The 22,416-nt window shown below is 41.6% G+C and overlaps 2 protein-coding genes across 2 annotated transcripts; one reads left to right on the top strand and one right to left on the bottom strand.

Annotated features, from left to right (window-relative positions):
- Positions 1–125: 125 nt before the first annotated feature.
- sec16b (SEC16 homolog B, endoplasmic reticulum export factor) lies at positions 126–13,244 on the bottom strand. The gene is made up of 24 exons (XM_010734398.3): positions 12,256–13,244; positions 11,840–11,937; positions 11,629–11,731; positions 9,906–10,108; positions 9,668–9,819; positions 9,496–9,557; positions 8,543–8,681; positions 8,205–8,438; positions 7,263–7,360; positions 5,165–5,246; positions 4,936–5,053; positions 4,741–4,852; positions 4,373–4,478; positions 3,928–4,065; positions 3,707–3,820; positions 2,134–2,218; positions 1,827–1,986; positions 1,538–1,698; positions 1,394–1,422; positions 1,145–1,249; positions 973–1,065; positions 769–892; positions 386–424; positions 126–286 (listed from the first exon to the last, which is right to left on the bottom strand). The coding sequence occupies exons 1-23, from the start codon at positions 12,516–12,518 to the stop codon at positions 408–410; spliced, it is 2,796 nt and encodes a 931-aa protein (XP_010732700.2). The 5' UTR covers positions 12,519–13,244; the 3' UTR covers positions 126–286; positions 386–407.
- Positions 13,245–14,739: 1,495 nt separating this feature from the next.
- On the top strand, positions 14,740–17,138 carry gadd45ab (growth arrest and DNA-damage-inducible, alpha, b). Its single transcript, XM_010734368.3, has 4 exons — positions 14,740–14,896; positions 15,725–15,826; positions 15,937–16,144; positions 16,322–17,138. The coding sequence occupies exons 1-4, from the start codon at positions 14,847–14,849 to the stop codon at positions 16,433–16,435; spliced, it is 474 nt and encodes a 157-aa protein (XP_010732670.1). The 5' UTR covers positions 14,740–14,846; the 3' UTR covers positions 16,436–17,138.
- The last annotated feature ends 5,278 nt before the right edge of the window (positions 17,139–22,416 follow it).

Genomic DNA, 22,416 nt, shown 5'->3' with positions numbered 1-22,416 from the left:
AGCCTTTAAGAAACACAACTCAGCTGTTTCAGTCACTGCAATACGAGTTACTAAGCTAGTCCATCCAGAGTATTTCTGTATCCACGATGGAACATGACAGTCGGCAAGTGGGGGGGGGGGGGGGGGGGGTTGAAAGGGCATCCTTAAAAAAGAAATGTGGGCACTGGGGAGTGGTATGGATGTTACTGGTGATCGTCCAAGCTCAGGTGATGCTCTCATGACTAGTATTGTTACACGTACAGTAGGTGGTGTGATGTTCCCACTCTGGTTTCAGTGGTCACTGATCCTACAAACACAAAATGTTTAAAGATAATGTAACTCATGTAACTGTAAAAAAAAAGGATGAAGTGTTTTTTAAAACATATATTTAAGTGGCTTCATTTACCTGTGATTTGGGCTAGTGGTTTCTACCCAAGCTGTTGGCCTACGAAGAAGACGTGGATATTTATAGAAAACAGTTTAATGTAGGTAAAATGTCATCAGTGACAGCTAATACTACTACTGTCAATGTTTTAAATTTCAGTGCTAAAAAAAAAATGCAAGCGGCAAACAATTTGCTTCAGCCAGAATATGAAATTGGAAACTCTCGTGACCAACTGTGTTAATGGCAGCAACACAGAAGGTCATTGACCTCAGAAAGCCCAAATAACATAAGGAGAATGTGGAACGTTTATGGCTTTCATAGCTGAAATCTCAAAAGCAAAAAATAACTTACGATTTATCAACACTGACAAGTGAAGTATCGTTAAAAATCATTTCACAATTTACCTGCTTTCCTTGAGAAGGGATTGATCCCCACGGAGGAAGGCTGAGATGGAAACATCCCAGGAGAGACAATGGCAGGTGGGGGAGGAGGACAGAAGCCAGTAGTAGGTGGTAGCTCCTGAGAAACCTACCAGAATGCATATATATATATATATATATAATGTATATAAAAAGATGTGTATAAAAGTATATTTATTTGACTCTTACTGTCTGAGCTGGGCTTCCCTGCTCCTGACTCTGCTTCTGAACATCTTTGGGTTTCGACTTGAACCAGCCACTGAACCATCCCGCCTTGGCACTCTGCATTAAAATAGGACGCATGTCAAACAACACATGTCAAGTGGTTTATAGGTATCAATATGACAGGGGTTCCACCCACCTGCTTAGGAGGCTCATTCTGCTCGGAGGTCTTTAATCTTTGTGGAATGGTATGCTGGCTTTGTCCCTGCTGATTGATGTCAAATTCCAACATCTGACCCCCCATCTTCAAAGGCAAAAGTGACAAACATCAGCTGATGTTTTGGGAACATTTATATTTCCAAGCAATATAAATCTAAAAGAAAAAAGGTATTCATCTTTGTGTTCCTTGCTTATTTCACCAGTACAGAACATTACAAACATTACTCACTGTGCCTGCTCCTGAGGACAACCCAACCCCTGTAGGAGAAATGAATCAAAATATCACACACAGATTTTAGAGGCTCTTCAGAGCCCATAGTAAATAGCTCAATGAAGAAAGGAATGAATGTTGTCTAACATTAGGCCGTCTTACCCTCTGCTGCTGATGGCACATTACTCAAAGGACAATGTGGCGAGGCAGTTCTGACTTCAGCACTATCTGTGTTATGATAACTGAAGTCTTGGCTCGCAGCTGCTGTGGGCACTGGAGGAGCAGAAAGCACCGTTACTGGCACTGGGTAATTGGCGTGTGGCCTAGACGACAAAACAGGGAGAGAACGGTGACATAACAGGGTCCATTAGGACTGGGTATCACATGTGCAGTCAGAGTTTTCATCTATGTGCTTGGCGTGAACACGGCATGTTTGCTGAACGTTTTGTACCAGCCCTGAGCACCGCTGACATCCCATGACGGCACCGTCACTTCCTTGGTGTTTCCTTCAATTCCATGCTCAAAAATGTCTTGATCCTCATTGCCTCTGTAATAAAGGAGTTCAGGCTCTGGACTCTGGATGGAACGGCTTGGATCATCCAAGTCAGATTCTGTAGAAAAATTACACAGAATATTCAGTATTCTTTAGAGGATTCATTAGCAGATGTATGTGAGAGCAGAGGCAGACGACGCTGCTCTCTAGTGGAAAACAAGTCACACAGTGCATCATCTGAGGTAATGAGACAATTAGAATTTACCTAAGCACACTTTTCTATCCTCATGGGCCAAATCACTTTCCTCAGGAGGTGGCTGGTGTGGTTCAGTACAGTCGTAAGTCCCCGTCTGAGTAGAATAACACATTCAGGCAATTTAGTGTCTAAACAGGACAAACAAGAGCCTACAGTGAGAGCCACTGTAGTGTAAAATGCTGACATCAGTAGTGTAGTATAATGTTTACTATGTTCATCATCTTAGTTTAGCCTGTTAGCATATTAACATTTGCTAATTAATACTAAACATAAACTACAGCTGTCATTCATTTTGCAGGAATTTGCTCATAAGCCAAATGATAATAGTTTTAGCTGTAAATCTACAGTTTTAATCGTCTGTCCCCTGCTCTGCATAACCCGTCACGACTTTGAGGCTAGCACTTTGCATGTCCTTATTGAGCCTACACTTACTGCCTTCCGACAAACAAGGCAGTGCGCCTCATGGATATTTCCAGAGACAGACCTCAGCCAGGGCTCAAACTCCTTGTTGTTCAACCGTTTGTACAAAAACTTGCTTTTCCTCATTTGCTAGGTATCTTAAAAGCCGGGCATAAATTGACCTTCACTTAATATTATCAAGAAGCCATCAATCAGTGGGTCTGTGAGTAATAGTTGTCCTGTTCAGATGATGTCATATCAACAGGATACCATAAATAAATAAACTGCACAGATTAGTGGATCACCAATGTCAGTAGGATCGCCTGGGCATAGTCTGTACTGTAGTTGTTGAGATATTTCAGTTTGGACCAACAGTCCAACAGACAGACTGGCATTCCCAAATCTAGTGTCACAGATCTAGCATGGATTAAAAAAGGGTTTTGGTGCAAAGAAGAGAGCCAACTGAATTTTTAGATGATGATTTTCAGACAGAAACTTCCTCTATTCATTTTAAAAGTGGGACAGTGTTTGAATAGGACTATTAAAGGTGCCATAACTCTAAAACTTCAGATTGAAGATTCATTTAAAAAAAATCAAAATACAATCAGGAATTTATGTGCACAAATGACAACAAATATAGCACAACACCTGGAGGCTCTGCACAGACCATCTATGGACAGAACAAGCACAAGCAGAAATGTATGTCCTCTCACACAGCTTGTTTATGCAGGAAACACCTATTTTACCACACATCTGTATACCTATATTTATTGCAAAGTAATACTAAGCTCAGATACTAATACTTAGAATATAATGGTATATTGCAGGGATGTCCAAAGTACGACTGGCCTCTGGTCAGATTCCATGCGGCCCAAAGCCTAATTTTTAGAATATATTATTCATGACCTGCTAGCATTGTCAGATACTCTATGGCTGGAAGATTTTCTGTTTTAAACTTAAATAGTAACAGACTTTGCATTACTCATAATAAGTCGTGTTTAACATAAACATGAGTTTCAGATTTGTATCAACTTCATACAAGTTTAACATATTCCATAGAGTTTATTCTGTGTTATCTGACTCCAGATGTGAAAGAAAAGGCAGGATTGGTTTTTAGAGTTGTTCACGTCTGATTGGTTTAGATTTGGTGACAGCCAGGTCTTGACTTGTCTGGACCACTCACCTGTAAACTGTGGTACCTCTCACGGAGCTGTTTCAGCCAGTCTGGTTCCTGCTCGGCTCCACTAACCCCTGCTTCACTGAACTGACCCTCAGAGTGTCTCAGCCTGTCTGACAGCTGCAGCAGAAAGGAAACACGCATACAGTTTATCTATGTAGGACTGATTGATTACAGCACTCAAATGCATTACACATAATAAAAGATGTATAGGAGTCTGTGAATACCTTAATAACCTCTCCAGTCAGCACAAAGAAAGGCTCCCTCTGTCTGAGGATCGCCTGTCCTACCACCTCACAGTAATGAAAGGCCTGAGATGCAAGCCCACAGTCCAGCAGTCGACTGGCATACAGGAACTTATACACCTGAACACAAAGCACGAACACTCAGCATCACATGCACTTATCACATTTATTTAAAGGATCAGTGTTTAGGATTTAGTGGCATTGTAACACTGCCCTCATGCACTCCCAAAAATGTGTGCATTCTTATTTTCAGGTGATTATACACTATCTCTTTTTCTATTTCTATTTCTTTCTATAAAGATATATGCCATAGAACTCCATAAATCTGACACACTGGACCTTTAAGTAAGTCTGCAGATGAGTAACAAGTAAGAACTGTATCACTTATAAAACTGTTTGTAGTAATCAGTGAGATCTGGTGTACTACCTGAAAGGATGGTATTGAAAAGCTTCTGCCCCCAAGTGTTTGGCAGTACTCATACAACTCAGTGCACTGGATGGCAGGGTTTGTAGCAAAACACTCAAAGGGTTGCCTACAGGAGAGGAGAGGATACACCAAACCAAACAGAAACAAAATAATTTCAGAAAAACACGACACAGTAGCTCAAACATACATAAGTATAACAATAGATTGAAAAAGGAGTGTCATACCTTGCTTAGTGGTCATTTCTCATAATTCTAATTCTTTAATAGAAATGGCAGAAAATGTCTTCCTGTTGTACACCTCCATCAAAATTATGACTGATAGATGGCAATTAAACTGATGAATGGCATCAAGGAGCAGGTGCAGCTTACCTGTGGCTGCTGCCGAGCAGTACCAGTCTCTCTGCCTTCTGCGTGAACGCCCCAAAGGGAACGCCGGCTGTTAGATAGCACACGTGGGCGGCATGTAAGAGGCCTTTGGAGGCTGCACATGGAAGAACATGCAAAAACAATCAGTATCAAGTATCTGCGCAGAAACAGCATTACAACCTGTCAGTGCATCTATACCGAGAGTGTCTCCCATGGTCACGATGGCCTTCTGTTGGACAGCAGGATCTCCCGTCTCATTGGAGAGCATGACAGCCAGATGGGGCCTCCAGTCCCCCCATTTTTCATTTCCATAGCACTGTGCGCAAAACATCACTATCAAAGCTCTTATTGGCTGATAATATACAGACTACAATAACTGAAACTGTGACGATTCATGTGTGAAGAGTTTATGTTGTGGATGTTTTACCACAGTGACGGCAGGGACTCTCCCAGACAGCAGCTGGAAGATCGTCTGGAGGGGATCACTGGCCGTTAGCTCTCCTGTAAACCTGCCAAAAGAGCTTTTTTTTAATCACTGCACATCCTAACAGAGCCTTCATTACACGCTAGCAACAGAGCTACTGTCACATTTAATGAACATCCCTGCTGCTACTCTGTACAGAAAAGACACCATGCTGATAGCTCAAATTCTGCCACTCCTGTCAATTACAAATCAAAATCAGTGGCGATCCGCCAAAACTTCCCCCAGGACATTCCCCTAGTGTCATCAGAGGACATGATATGAAGCATAGGACATACTGGTGACACCAAAATAGTCTGTAAAGTATGCATTGGGCAGCATGATAAATAGTTTAGAAGCTGTAGTTTAGTGATATAGTAGAAATATTTGTTAGAATCCACACTCGGCAAAGTTGTCCTGTTGAAAATGAACTAGTTCTCTGTAACTGACGCAGAGATTAAAATGCATTAATTGAGTTCAGTGTAAGTCAAGACAGATTATTTACACTCTACACGCTGGTGTTAATGATCTCTTCTGTACTGTAAGACTACCCGACATAAATTATAAATAACTCAGTCAAGTCAGGATAAACTTATGGAAATAATGTCATGGCAGGAGCTCAAAGAAATATAAATTATTGCTTTATTAATAATGACTTTCCCACCTTTTACAATTGACCATATTACAGTTCCATTACATTGCTAATGACATGTTGGGAATAGCAGTAGACACTAGATCAAATCTATTGCCTCATGCAAAAACATGGAATGTTTAGTTCATTACATTTGAATACTAAATAAGGAACTTTATGTTTGGACACACGATTGAAGGAAAGCCATGGGACAAGTATATGCATCTGTAGGTCTTCTCTCTTTAGTTCTGACTGCAGCCAAATACTGCATCAATTCATTAACTGAAATTTATTTTATTCTGTTCTATTCCTTATTATACATTTGTTCCTTAAAAGGATATACATATTAAATGTTCAAATATTTCAAATATCAAAAAACAGCTAGCAGCAAAATAAAACTGCTATCGTCAGAATATGCTCACAAGGGCAATGCTAACACGCTAATTTTAGTTGGAATAATGTTTCACCGTTTTAGCTTAGCATGTTAGCATGTTAGCATGTGTCTAATTAGCATTAGACACATGCTACAGCTGAGGCTGATGGGGATTTAACCGTATTCGGATAAACTTAGTTTTGGTCTGATAATGGCGCTGTATAAAAAGTCTAGGGATCCTGAAGAGAACGTTGATGGGTGTGTCCAGACTTCATATCAATCCATCCAGTAGTCATTTCGTGAGTGGACATTTCACTCAAAACCACAAATGTCAACACACACAGTCACAGTGGCGCTAACAAAAGAGTCTCCAAGGGATCACCAAAGTCAATAGGATTCACCCTTTGGGCACCATGAATGTTTGTACAAACTTTCATAGCAACTGACCAACTGACAACCTGATCACCTGACATTGCCATCCACATGTCTAAAATCACTGAAGAACTGAGGAGAACTGAATATTTCAAACATTCCAATGAAAGTTTCTCACTGAAGTTGCTCATAACGCAAGTGTCCTTCTCCAGTCGAACGTATAAACTCCCACATACACGAATGGGATCAAATAGTTTCACTGTACAGCTCCTCTAGAGTTTGTATGCTGTTGGAATAAAGGATCGAATTTTGATTGTTTGAGGTTTGTGAGGTTCAGAGAAATGTCTTCACTGTTTTACAGCTGCCTTTTTACAATGTTTGCGTATGTGCAATATGCTTTTTGAGCCAGTGTTCAATGCCTGGTGCAACCACAAAACCAAAGTCACCTCACAGCTCAGCTGCGTTGCTGGGGGCTTGACTTAAACTAACACACACAGGAGGAGATACTCAAAATACAAGTAACATAAATACCGGCCACATTTTCTTGTAAGTGTGACACTGAAGTTTGAAGCAGGCAAGCGTCTAAGTTTAGTCAGAGGGAGCATTTCTTCACAAATTACCACTTGCATGTGTGGTTGTATGTTGATTTCTTGCAGCTGTCATGTCTCAGATGACATTGCCTGTCTCACCTGTTCAGTACAGTGGTGTAAGACCTGCTGTCCATTTTGCTGGCCAGAAAAAACGCATGCCCCCACAGGCCACTGCTCATGGCTGACTCCAAGGCCTCCTGGAAACAATATGGAAACACTCAGATGGCAGTACAGAATGACATCCATGGCCACTAGTATGAAGATGTAACGAAAAGCTTTAGGTCACTCAGTTAAAGAATACATTGTTTCATTTATTTTTATATGAGGATGTTGTAATCATATCCTTGGAGTAAGGTTGAGATTAACAGTGGTGGCTACATTTCAGAGGAAAACATTGTATGTTTTACCCCACAACTTTTTTTGTCAGCTACTGGTGACTTTTCAGGTCAATATTTTACACAGAAAGCATTATAGAACAATATATTCATATATTTATACTTATTATACATTGTCAGGGTTTTCTTTAAATTGAAGGTCCAAAGAGAAGTGAAGATTAAAGAACTGTTTAAAAGATGAATGCATATTTGATTTTTCTTCTTTCATCTCCCATAATTCATCTCATTACCCCTCATTCGTTTATCATGTGACTGTTTGAAGGTAGTTTTTAACTAGATAAAATAGTTAGAACTATCTCCTTCTCGACCAGCTACAACAGTAAAATGCTGTTTACACATTAATGCATCAGTATTAACAATGTTAATTCAATTTTCTCCAGAACTAAGGACTTTTATTTAATAAATAAAATAAATCCATTCACTATCTGTAACTGCTTATCCTCATCAGGGTCATGGTGGGCTGGATCCCAGCTGACTGATATTAATGGTGTGAGGTGGGGTACACCCTGGACAAGTCACCAGTTAACCTGTTATGGTTCATGTGTTTGGACTGTAAGAGGAAGCCGAAGATAACCCACACAGACATCCATAAATAAAATAAATATAAAATATATTTGTGGTCAGATAGAGTTTAAAAGGTAGAAACCTTCTTTCTTCCAGCCAGCAGCAGTTTGGTATAGCTCTGCAAAGCCTTCACCGAGGACTCAGAGCTGAAGCTGCTCCAGTTTCCTGTGAGCAGGTCATCATCTTCTTTTCGAGGTGGTCCTTCAGCAGTCGTGCCGTCACTGAAGTCAATGAGTGTGGGAGTGTCTGACTCCCAGCTTCCATCTGAATGTGAGCCCTGCATGAGCAGCTCTGCAATATCTGAGCCAACGATTTGCTGAAACAATTGAAACTTAGTGACAATCATATCAGAAAAAAAAAACATGATGAGTAAAGTTTTCATGTTGGGTCAAATCATGATCCACACAATGATTCACTCACTCCGTTCTGCCTGCAGAGCAGTATCAGTAGATTCCACAAGAGGGCAGCAGAACTCTTATCATGCAGCTTGTCACCTCTCATGCAGACGCCCGCCCTCTGGTGGGCAAATTCTATAGCATCTACTTTGTGCAAATCCTCCCTTCAAAAAGCAGAAGATTTAAACATTGAATTCTAAGCTTTACAGGTCCCACAAAACTAATAATGATCAGGATTTTCTGACTGTGAGTAAGACTGCATAAAATGATGAAATCAGGTGATTTAGGTGACGGTGATCATTTTCATTTCATTTACATTTGCATGTAGTCATTTAGCTGACACTTTAAACTTACAAAGAAGGGAAACAATCATGGTACAGTGCGACTAGGACATGCAGCAATAAGTAAGAGCTTATAAGAGCTGGGTCTTTAAGAGGTTTTTAAAGGTAGAGAGGGATGCCCCTGATCGGGTAGGAACTGGTAGTTCATTCCAACAACAACAGACAAGAGTCTGGATTGCCTTGAGCGAACAGGTGGCAGAGCCAGGCGCTGTACATTGGAGGAATGCAACGGACATGAGATAACACATGTCTGGGCGTTCAAGTAGGTGGGTGCAGAACCGGAGACTACTTTGTAGGCGAGCATTAGTGATGCAAATTTAATGTGAGCTGCTACATGTAGCCAGTGCAGCTCGATGAGCAGTGGGGTGACGTGACCTTTTGGGATGATTGCGTGCCGTCATGTTCTGGATCATCTGAAGAGGTTTCACCGTGCAGGATGGGAGACCCGTAAGGAGGGTGGTATAGTAATCAAGTCACGAGATGACCACAGCCTGTATTAGTAGTTGGTTAGCACACTGAATCAAGTAAGGCCTGATTTTTCCTATGTTGTGAAGTGCAAAGCGGCATGACTGGACAGCTGAGGTGACATGATAAGAGAAGGTTTTCAGTTAAGAATTGCACAACAAATGATAAATACCTGGTCAGAGGTCCTGGGAATGTTCTCATCTCCTGCTGTTCCTTTGTAGCACTCAGAATGACCTGTGGACACATAGAGACAAAAATCTCCTGTCTTATTCAAGAAACAGTACTGGTGTTTAAAAAGAAGAAAATCTAATAACGTTATCAGCACAGGCTCGTGTTGAACCTGCCTCCAAACTGTGGATTTCCAACTGGCTGACGTTCTCCTGTGTGGACAAACCAGAAGTGACCCGTATCAGCTGGCCTGCAGGCCCGAAGCTGACAGTCGCATGAGGAACTGAGTACTTGAGAGGTGCTGATATCTGATGAGCAGATCCGTGCTCTGAGGAGGCACAAAAGAACATGTTTCATGAGAAACGCTGAGAGAAGCTGGACCTGAGAGAAAAAGAGCTTCAAGTGTCCACTCACCTGTGTCAGATGTGTGAACAAGCTCACTGTGTTCAGCTCCATTGATGTACTGACTCAGTTCATAGCTGCTAGAGGATAAACCTGAGTTTTTGGAGCTTTCTAATGTCCCCAGGTAATAAGAAGAAACCTCTTCATTCTCTCTGGAGGGATTGTCCTCGTAGTCATTGAGGTATTGCTGGGAGCTGTCTTTCCCTTTGTCAGACCTGAAAGTATTAAAGCAACACAATATTTAATTTTCAGAGAAATACAGTTTGATAGCTTCCACACATGACACAGCCTGTGCTACATTTGGACTGGGAATCATCACAGAGGAACAACTTTCCAGGATAAAAATCCTGTAGCGGAGAGGCTTTTTAGCCAAGAGTTTTATTGTTTACTGTTAAGAGTGTATTATTTACTGTCTACTGTTTACTTTATATATTTATATTTAGATAAGAGTCTATTGTTTATCTTATATTGTATTCTTTTTCACTGTATGCTACTGGAAATTCAATTTCCTTGAGGGAGTCATCCCAGAGGGATCAATAAATTGCAGTCGAAGTCAAAGTCAAAGTCGAAGTCGAAGGGACCAACAGCGGTCCTTGAGTAGGCTCTCGAGTAAAAGGAGGGATTGAATATTCAAACTTTCACATTTACACTTACACTTACAGAACACATTACACTTTGATGGAAGATTTGGAAAAAGGAACAAGAAGAGGTTGGTGTTTTGATTAAAAGTAATAAATTAATCTATCCTCATCAGGGTCATGGTGGAGCTGGAGCCTATCCCAGCGAACTTACAGGCCAGAGGCGAGGTACACCCTGGATAAGTCACCAGCTCATCACAGGGCACATAGAGACAAACAAGCATTCACATTACTTTAAAGTTAAGATTAAAAGCACCAGTTAACCTGTTCAGGTTCATGTCTTTGGACTGTGGGAGAAAGCTGGAGGACCCGGAGAAGCCAGCGCAGACACAGAGAGAACATGCAGTTCACAGAGAAAGGCCATTTGAATCAGGTTCATGCTGTGAGACGACAGTGCTAAACACTGCGCCAACACCCTGCTCTTACTAAATTCATTTAAATTGAATTCAGTTGATTAAATTATAGGAATTTCAGTTTGATTATTGACTAAAAATTTTAAAAAATGCTCAGAGGGCATTCCTTATGACAGAAATTATGGGTCTGTGGTCTAATATGAGTTTATTGTGGGGATCCTTTAAGGTTTGGGGACCCCTGCCTAACACACTAATACATTCTACAATCCAGGAAGCAGTTTGTTAAGAGAAAGACTACGATCATTGTTATAAACAGCAGCAAGGTTTCTGTCAGTGTGGCGGTCTTGGTTTTAAGACTTTCACACAAGAGAGTGAGTGGATGTGGCTATCTTAGCTAAATCTTCTGTAACATAAATCTTAAACAGATGACACATCAAAATCCTAAACCACAAAGAAAACACAGAGTAGTGTGTACATTTTGCTATGCAGCACTTACTAAGATAGCCTTACCCAAAGAGATTCGATGAACATTAGGTAGCTCAGTTATCTACTGTCAGGTCCTGGTCTTGACACAGTTTCAACCCCTCAAAGTCATGGTCTTGTCTCAGACTTGATACATTATTAGCTAGTTTAGCTAGTGTTGGCCACCACAACATCTTCTTTGGGCAGTGCGTATCACCTAAGGTGTGATCAGCTTTCTGCTCTCAGTAGTTGACTTTAATGAAGCTGAATGTCACGGCTCACCTGTACTCCTCACTGTAGGAGCTCCCTGAGTGTTCCTGCTTGTGTGATCTGTCATGGTAACGGTCTGTCCTCCAGGAGTCTTGGGGACCCCACTGACCAGCATCTTTATGACCGGAGTGACATAAGTATCATCTTATTCATCTTTACCAAGACATAGAGCATAGAGCGCACAATCTTTGTTGTCTCACACAGCTGTTTTGTATCACTTTACCTTGTTGTCCATGCTGTCCTCTATAGTAGTCATGGTCATAATAACCATAGTTGTCTCTGTAGTCCCAGTGGCTGTGAGGTTGATAGTCATACCCATGCCTGGAAAATAAAAGACCTTTGGTTTAACTGTGCATTGTGCTCATCTGTTAACTCTCTCATCCTGAAGATGGGATCTATGGAATCTATAGAATCTAAAATCTAGAGGTTTTAATTGAGTGTTCTTCTTTCTTATGACTGTGGTCTGATGAGTATTCCAGCATGCATTCAACTCAGCAGGTTAGGTGCTTTTGCACTGCCATGCTGTCCCAAGATATGCACCATACTATTAAGTGCTATAACTTTTGTGTTTTGTCTTCATGATACACATACAAATGATGAACTTGCTCCTAATATTTAGTCGTGACATGATGTACATACCTGGACTGAGGTCTTTGGTACTCCGGAGGGCCATGGTAATAAGGATACTGCTGCGTGCTGTAAGAATACTGCTCTGGTCTGGTGGGCGGGCTAGTGAAATGAGTCCTGTAGCGGGCATCATGGGGAGCCCAGTGCCTGTCCCTCTCTCTGGGGTTCGATGGTGGGTAGGTCTGGTCCCTGTCCTGCTGAGAATACTTGTAGTAGTCCTCACTGTCCTTGGTTCTGTGGGAGTGGTGGCCTCTGGGGTGACCTCTATGATCCATGTTGACCTCTTAACACAAGATCAGCCTACCTGATCACCTGAGTTGTAGTGATGTGAAGTTCTTATTCCTTATTCTGAAGTAAAATCCGCCAAAATAAGGTGTTCAGATTTGGAATCTCACAGCTCAGACATGCCAGTCAAAGTGCATCCAGGACTGCCACATTTCACAGGAAAGTCACAACATGAGCTGATAACAAGTCAGCATGATAACAAGAGGATAAAGTTCACAGGATACAGTGACCTATATAACAAAGTTATTACAGCACGGGAACCAGCGCTAACAAGTCTATCTCATGAAATAAGACAAAGAAATCAAAGTCATAGATTTTATGAATAGATTATGAATAATACTCCTTCATGTCCGCTCTGTTTGCATTGTCCCAGCCTGTGAGCTCTCAGTCAGCTGACAGTAAACAGAGGCGCACGCCCTGAGTAGTCTGACAGCTGCGGAGCTGGAAAAGAGGAAATCTCGTCCATCTTCAGGATACTCCAAAAGAAAATAATACAATACAACTGAACAAATCAGACTTCAGTGTGACAGTCCGACAGGGCGAGCCATGTCCACTGATTGTAGGTTACATGCGGGGAACAAAGTTCTACAAAGTGTTCAGTCTTGCCACGTTGCCGGTAGGAAGATGCAGAGAAGACCGTCGGTGAGGGGGTTCAGTGAGCTGGTCTCCGGTCAGTTATTATTGTGATGTGAGTGGGAACGACGACCCGCGGAAACTGATCCCAAGTCAGTTGGGACAACTTCCAAGCGGAATGTTTCTTCCTCTGGCAGGAACCGTAACTTACGCAAGGTTCCCGCCAGAGGCGCTCTAACATGTTTTACGTGACTATACTGAAACATCATCACATCAACACACTTCACTTCATGGCGCTTACATTTTTATTTACTGTCAGTCCCTGAAGAAATGAATAGAGTCTGACTAACAGCACATAAGTCACTATGACTGCCGTTCTTTCCTAAATCAAAATTTTTTTTGTTTATTTTTTATGGCCTATATGTATACTACAGTATGTACCAGCGCCGGTTTGGGGCATATTTGCGCCCTGGGCGTTCAGGGGATCTAGAAGAATATTCATGGGGGGAAAGAGCGTGGCAGGAGATTTTGAAGAGTGGCAGAAATAATTGCAGTGATACCGCCAAATTCAACCAGCCGCGGTAGCAAAGACTGCTGCAATAAGTACTCACTGGTATGTCTGAGTTAATATCAGTTGATTCTATCAGCTGTCAATCACGAGTCCAACTTGAGTACAATAATCAGTTTATTCACAGATGACAAACTTCAAAATAAACTTATGCGACCAACGTACAGTGCTTGAAAGAACAATGTTTTTGCATGCCACGTCCAGACCCTGCACTGTGGGTCAGGTTTGAGACTTTGGGAGAGTACAGGTGTTACTATCATTAAGGATTTGAATGTTCACAGTGTGGAAGTCACAGTGTGACAGTGAGCGAGCGTGAACAACACATGACTCTAAAACTGAAGCAGCTAAATGGAATTCAGCCATATGCAGAATTCATATTCATGTCCAATATCCACTTTTTAACAACGTACTTATATCCTTTATGTATTTGTTTTCCTGTTTTCCTTTGCATATATTTTCTCTTGCATGTTCCATTCTTTGTATTTTGTCTTTATTTAATTATACATGACTTCTCTGGACAGTCTATCTATACAGATGGTAACTCTACATTTCATTTCACTGCACACTGTTTGCAAGAAATATGTTTGCAACTAAGATAAGATAAGATAAGATGCAAAAGGTGGATATATATCTTTTAGGCTGATTTGTGATAGGCCTTCACAGTCTCATGCAGGGGGTGAGAGGAGTTGTTTATGATGGATGTAAGGCACACTCCAAAGAACTTAGTCTCCACAGTAAGTAGAGACGACTTGTGTACAGGATGTCTGTGTTGCTGTTGACTCCCCTGTAACTCATTTCCTTCTGCAACACGTCCAATGATGGCTGTACCATCAGAGAACTTCTGGAGGTGACAGCTGTCAGTGTATGACGTCTGGTGTGTACAGGCTGAGGATGCATTTATTTCCAATGTAAATGAAATACAAATAACTGCTTTTGTTTGGTAGTAATGAAGTAGTAAGTTCCCGCCACGGGGTGTCGCTGCACACACAGAGACAAGATGGACGTGAGCGCTGTGTGACCACGTGACCACCGGGGCTGGGTCTATGCAGATGAGGAGCAGAGAGTTTCTACTACAGCGGGCAGCGGAGCCAGTACACACACACACCGTGAGAGGCTCAGCAGCACGCAGACGTACGCAGCTTTCACTCTGGATATTGTACAACACCAAACCGCTCGGATGTGCAATATGACTTTTGAAGAAAACAGTGGAGAGAACTCTTCAGAAAGGTGAGTGACGCTCATGCTCTTTCACTGTTTGCATTTTAGTTTTCAAATCAAATCAGATTTTATTTATATAGCCCAAAGTCACAAAGTACATTTGGAGGGCTTTACAGTCTGTACAGGGAGTGACACCCTCTGTCCTTAGACCCTCGAGTTCGAGTGAGGAGGGATCCCTCTCCCAGGACGGACAGACGTGCAATAGATGTCACATGTACAAAACAAATCAACAGAGACATATTGTACAATTACAATGACTGATAAAATGACAATGAATTACAATGAATGATAAAATGACAATGAATTACAATGAATGATAAAATAATTACAGTAGCAGTGGAACCTGTGATAGAGATAGAGAGACACAGATGCACAACAGCAGCAAATCATTAACTAACTATAAACTGTAATGGAGATATGGTAACAATAATGACAGTAATATATGTAGTGGACGTCATGCAGGACCACAGCAGCAGCCAAGACTCCTGGTGGAAGAAGTTTAGCAAAATGCTAAATGAAATGTCAAACTGCTGTGTGGAGTGAGCTTTCGCTCTCATACAGTCATACAGTCACTAACGTCAAGCTATATGCTTCACATGTGCTAGTTGTTTGAGCTGACGTGCGTGTCCGCTGCGTGTTTGACGTGTGCATATTGTCGTGTCTTCTTGGGAAACGTTGCAGTGTGTTTATTACGCATGCAACATTACATCATTAGCTCTCATCCACGTCATGAGAATTACATTAGTGGATATAAATCTGGCTAGTGACGTGTGTGTGTGTGTGTGTTGTCTTGCTGGCATCTTTTCTCATCAAGTGTATAAATGTGTCTCTCCTCAGGATGGAAACGGTGGCCAAAGCACTAGAGGAGGTCCTGAGCTCTGCATTACCACAGGGTTGCATCACAGTTGGAGTCTATGAGGCAGCAAAGTCACTAAACGTGTAAGTCAATCCTCACATGACTGCTGTAGTCGGCTCTAGTATATTTAAGGATAAATGTGAGATTCACTTCCTGTCACCTTACAGCTCTTTCTTGTCATTGCTGCCCTTAGGGATCCGGACAACGTGGTGTTATGTCTGCTGGCCACAGATGAAGAGGAGGATGTGGCTCTCCAGATCCACTTCACCTTAATCCAGGCATTCTGCTGCGAGAACGACATCAACATCCTGCGCGTCAGCAACATGAGGCGTCTGGCAGAAATCCTCGGAGGAGTAAAGCCTGGAGGGGAGCCCTTGGACCTGCACTGTGTTCTAGTTACTGTAAGTGTCATTACTCATGTCTGCCCGCTAATAGCGCTGCTGTATATTGCTCACTTCCTTGCAGTCTGACTGAGCCGGTGTCAGCTTCAGTACAGAGGTCATTGGACTGCTTCAGACTGCTTGTTTGCACATTTCATAAATCTGCAGATTGTAACTGTTCTGTCCCTTCTTCTGCAGAATCCTCAGTCGTCGCAGTGGAAAGACCCTGCACTGAGCAAAGTGAACAGATTCTGCAGAGACAGTCGCTGTCTGGATCAGTGGGTGCCTGTTATCAACCTACCTGACCGATGAAACAGCTTGGAATATGAATGTATTGTGTGCATTTGGGGGAAAAGTAACTGCACAGGGCCTGTGTTAATGTCTGTTGGACTTCTTTGGAAAATGCCCCAGAGAGAGACAGAGAGAGAGAGACGGGAGGGGCAGAAAGAAGAAACAAAAAAAGGAACACAAGGAAGCCAAACGTTCCAACAAATTTACCAGGTCAGGGTGAACTTGTGGGCCAAGAAGTGTGACTCAGCAGTCTGGGTTCCAGGATTTCCAACGTATGACTGCGCCTTTCTCTGCCAAGAAAGAAGCCTTTACAGGAAACTGAATCATGTGAGTGGACAAGCACACGTGGTGGGAAGCACAAGCGCAGGACTGGGGAGGAAGCAGACAGAGAGCCTCAGTTGACAAAACTCTAAGAACTGGACCACGCTGGAGTGGACTGGTCAGAGCTCTGAGCTCAAAGAACTCCTCATGGAAATTTAACCAATTCTAAGCATTTCTTTAATAGCACATTTATTTAATAGTATTTAACTCAAAAGGGAAAGTTTTCAGTTTATTATCATTATTATTATTATTATTATTATTTTTAAGGGCAATGCAATGTTTAGACCTGTCCACTAACTGATTTTTATGTGCTCTTAATTTAATGAATTATATTTATTGTGCACAGTTCATGGACTTCTGCTTTGTTCATTTGAATGAAATAAACAAAAAAAGCCAAAGTTGACGGGGTTGCCTCGATGATTTGTAGGTACTACAGGTTTAGCCTGCTTGTGGGAAGTCACACGGTGTCCTGAAGGACAGTGCATGCCTCTTGCGCCCACATAACTAATGAAGCTCAGCATGTTTCCTCACAGAGTTTGGATTTTGTCCTGACACGTAACTGGGTAGGTTTACTTGACCTTTTCTGCAGCTTGTACCAAAAGCAACATTATGTTTTCTTTTAGGTAGTCTGTTAAAATGATTATTATCTTTTTTCTTTTTACTTGGGCATAGAGTCAGACATTGTCATTTCCAACCTTAAATAACAGCCTGTTCTGTGCTAAATCTGCTGCTGGCATTCAATTCCTTGAAATCAGCATTACTCCTGCATGGGAACTCGAGTAAAATGTGACCCTTCCACATTTTGAGGATCTGGTTACACTGATGGGAGGAGAATTCCCATTGTAGTACAAAACTGTGAGTGGGATGGAAGTCATTGCGACAGCTCATTCTTCACAGGCTTATGCATCTACGCCATCAGAGCTAAATTTACTGCTGACTGGTTTAAAAATAGCAGAGAGTCAAGAAGTGGAAAAAAGTTGTCGAAGACTCATTCCAGACTGTGCGAAAAGAGAAAACCAGAAGTTATTGGTGCTTGCGCAGAATGGGGAGGGACAAAGCCTTTTACACAGAGGGTCACAAGACAATGGATACATGAGTCAGGACTATTCAGGTCTCCATTGCTAGAGCTGTACAGTACTTTAGCTTCATGGCAAAAAATAGCCCCATGAATAGAGGTGTCCCCCTAACCGCTGACAATAGTAGCACTTGTAATTAACAGGCAGCATAAACAGAGAGGCTGACGTGCTGCAGAGGTGTCAGCATGCAGTTGGTGTAACTGAGAGCACAACAATCCTCCCTGGTGGTCTTATCAGGTGGTAGGTAGCAGATGGGAAGAAAAAAACTGGGTCAAAATGCAGGACTGACTGGAAGACTGGGTGTGCCAGAGAGTTGCCAAAGGGTTTGCTTTGCGTTAAATTGACTGAAGCTGAAGAGTGCAGTTTGCAAATGTGAGTGCAGAGAGGGCAACGCATGCAGCCCTGCACTCCACTGAACTCTGTCCTTTCAGTCTAACAGTCAGGCAGTCACTCTAACTGCACACTGTGCCTCTACTTCTAAATTAAACACAAAAACCACCAAAGCCTGAGATTTTTCCCTGGAAAGTGAAACAATAATACAAGAAATACCAGAGCAGTATAAGTGTAAAGTTACAGCCGAAAGTGAATTTGATCATTAAAAGAAAGAGCCGCTTCTTACCCTCCCTTAACCAGAGCCCTCCTGTCACACAAGGAGGGGCTACTTAAAAGTAGATGAGATATTGGAGATACAGGATTGTTGGCTTATCCTGGAGCTTCTCCACTGCACTGACAGGTAACACAATCACCACAAACAACGCCACTACAAAGCTCCTGCTATCCATCATCTGACTCAAATGGGGGTTGAATCAATGTGGGCCAACAAATATGGCCTGACCTGATTGTGGATGTAACATCACACCTGAGGAGAGTGAGAACAGACAGAAAGGGCAGCTCAGGGATTATTGCATAACACGCTGGTCATGGCTCAGGGGCACAGAAGAACCTTCAAGAGAAATTAGAGCAGACACGAATGTTTATGTACTCCTGACCTGATACTAGAGACACTTGTCACCTTGTTTGAACATGGCGACCTGTGATAATAAGTGCAAATGAGGTCAAAGTAGTTTAGTCTAATGAAGTAATTTTGGCCAGGGATTTACTACCAAAAATGCAGTCTGTATTAATGACATCATGAGTACTGAGTAACTACAAACAGATATAAACTACAAACAGAGTTACTTAATACATCTTAAAGACAAAGTCATGCAAAGAATGTAATGTAAGTAGCAGGTTGAGTGTCTAGTTTTTCCCACGTGAACACTTACAGGAAGTCAAGCCACTGATGAGAACAGCCGCTGGACTCACCAGTAATGCTTACTGTCACATGGGAACAAGAAGACGAAACTGTACTAACCTCACATGGGATCCTCTGCTGGCATTTCATTTGATATGGCTAAAAATGTGTGTGTGTGTGTGTGTAGATATAGAATTATAAATATATATAATATAGATATATATATATATATATTTCATTTCATTTTTAAGCAGCATTATTTGATTGAGTTGAGCACCTGGCAGCAGAACAACCTGCAAACAAAACACTGACATTATCACCTCATTCAGTTGATATGGCTACCTAATCATGCAGCATCATAATGATCAGCATTAGCATTCATTTAGAATTGGGTTTCTGTCCACCAGACAAATGAAAGTCTAATTTCCACTTTCCTTTCAGCTCTGTTTTGGTCATAAATTCATGAGATATCTTTAGCTCTAGTGTTACCAGCTAGTCGCTAACTTTGGTATTTGGTGTCAGGATGTTTTCAAAGCTGTTATAGATAAAAGCCTCTGAGAGTGAACCACAACAGTAAAGTTGTGGGCCATAAAAGCAAAACAATGAGGTGAGGTGAAAGACGCCATAGAGCTTAGAGGGACTGCACAGTTGTGATAACAGTTGTCACTGAGAATGACCCCTCTCATGGTACACATAGCCATTTGACCTATTGTTAATATCACTGCAGCTTTAATTTACACAGATTACTTCTTCACATATAAGAAGAATCAATAAAAGCATAAATCAAACACAAGCATAAGCAAATAATTTTGGAATCCACAGAATGTAAACTAATCAGATATTCTGGTTTAGCAACTAAGATTATAACCTGCTACCCGCTGTAAGGTTTAGTTTTGTTCTTTTATCTTGCATTCATTGAAAAAAATAGAAATAATACTGACTCCCATACGTTTATGGTAAAGGCAGAACAGTTATTTGCTACCTACATTCACCAGATGTGAGAAACTGCATAATAAATAAAATTTAAAAAATCATATATATTTACTACTAAAAATCTATCAAATACACCATTAATCCAAACAACACATTCAGCTTTAATTCAAAAATTTGAATTAATGTCACAAAACAGATATTGAACAGTACAGTCCTAAAAAGTACATTAAACAGTTAAAAGCAAGCATAAACATATAGAATGCACTACAATATTTATGGACATGAGATATATCTTAATGTGATTCATTGTTGAACATGAGTCATTTTTAAATATGTTGTCACATGTAGTTAATAACCTAAAGTAAGATATACCCCCTTCACCTAAGGGCCTTATTATGTTATTCACAGTATTAGACAACAGCACTTGTGTGACTAAAAGGTAGTTAAGAGGTTGAAGCTGGACCACTTCATTTTCAAGCCCCTGGCTAGTAAAATTGCAAAATTAGTTGCTTTTGTTTTGCATGAGAACCAACATGCAAGATACATAAAGTCACAGCTACACACTGTCAGTCACACGTGCACATAAGAAAATCAAAGTCAGTTTCAGAACAGTTGTAAACATGGAATGTTTCAAACTCAAGAGTATAACAGTATTCTGGTGTTTACAGGTTTGTCAAAGTGCCTGAATAGTAAGAAGCCTCAGCTCTGCAGACAGAAAACAGAAAGCTGCTAGCAAAATGTGTGTGTATATATATGATGGCATATATAGATGGCACAAAGTCCTTTTATAGCAATGATGGCCTTATAATGAATATTTCTTTAAATATGTAATTTAAGGAATTCTTAATGTGAAAGGATGTATGCAATTTACAGTAATGTACAGTAATGTACAGTAATGTCAAATGCTCATAGTGGTACTTATCTGTACATGTTTCATTTTTAGAGAAAGTTGGACTTTTACATTAAGAACTGGAGTTGGACAAATTTTACATACATTTTTAAGGCAAGTACAAATTAATAGAGTTTAAAAAAAGAGCGACATCTAGACTATTTTGACAATTCATCTTCTGGTTCATACTACAACAACTGTTTTCTGAAGCAAGCCTGATGAAAGCAAGGTTGTAGCCCATTCTGGTGTTCTGTATGTCTATATTTCGGGAAATATGCAGAGAAACCAATACAGGAAATCAGTGCACCAGTTAGAATACAGTGCAACTGATGACACTTTCTATGTGGAAAGCATGGAGTTAATTGATGTGTGTGGACACTGTCAATCCTCGGGCGGAGGAACGAGATGAAGGATTTGTTACAGTATATTGCTAGTACCCAACAAGCCCATTGAGATGAAAGTAGACACAGGAGCAAAATGCAATGTAATATCAAAAGACACTTTTGAACAACTATCAAAGGGGCAGATAGTGAAATGCAGCAAAACCACCAACCAAAGCTTACGGAGGCAGCAGAATACAGACTGCTGGTTTAGTCACACTGCCTTGTTGTCTAGATGGACAGCAACACATGCTTCTATTGAGACAAGCTGGCAATGGAGGATGGCATTGTCGTTAAGGGTCACAGAACAGTCATTCCACACTCCCTGCTGGCTCCCTACATCGATATCATGCACAGAGGTCCCCCAGGTTTGGAGCTGACCAAGTGCAGGGCGAGGATGACAGTCTTCTGACCAACAATGAACAGAGACATCACAGAGAAGCTGCTGTCATGCTCGGTCTACAATAGCACCCAGGCACACCAACAGAAAGAACCCCTACAGCCACACCCAGTTCCAGTTTTGCCCTGGTCCACAGTTGCTACCGATGTGTTCGAGTGGCATGGACAACAATATATGGTGCTGGTAGACTCATACTCAGGGTGGTTTGAAATCGACCTCCTTCGTAACACGTCTTCAGCAGCTGTGATCACAAAGCTCAAGCGACACTTCTCTGTTCATGGATCACCTCACACCCTTATCAATGACAACGCAAGATATTACACAAGCCAGCACTTCAAGGAGTTTGCCGAGCAGTGGGACTTTGTTCATGTCACCAGCAGCACCGAGTACCCACAGTCAAATGGACCAGCTGAACGGGCAGTCCGCAGCGCCAAACAACTGATGGAGCGTTCTCATCGAGACGGGACTGATGTGTTCCTCAACCTGCTGAATGTCAGGAACATCCCCCACGACAAAACACTGGGCTCACCTGCAGAGTGTCTGATGTCACGACAGACACGTTCAACTCTTCCTGTCAGCAGCAGAGTACTAGCACCAGCTCCAAAGAACACAAAGCAGGTCATTGCCCAGCACCAAAAGAAAAGACTCATCCAAAAGCAGTACTACGACGCCTCAAGTCACCCGCTACAGCCACTGGCAGAAGGACAGGTCATCAGAATGCAGACAACGAAGGGACACGACCGCTTGGGGATCGTGAAGGAAGTGTGCC

This window comes from Larimichthys crocea, chromosome XVII (genome assembly GCF_000972845.2).
Source record: "Larimichthys crocea isolate SSNF chromosome XVII, L_crocea_2.0, whole genome shotgun sequence".
Classification (NCBI taxonomy): Eukaryota; Metazoa; Chordata; class Actinopteri; family Sciaenidae; genus Larimichthys; species Larimichthys crocea.
Note: the sequence above shows the minus strand (reverse complement) of the source record. Positions and strands in the feature narration are given on the sequence as shown.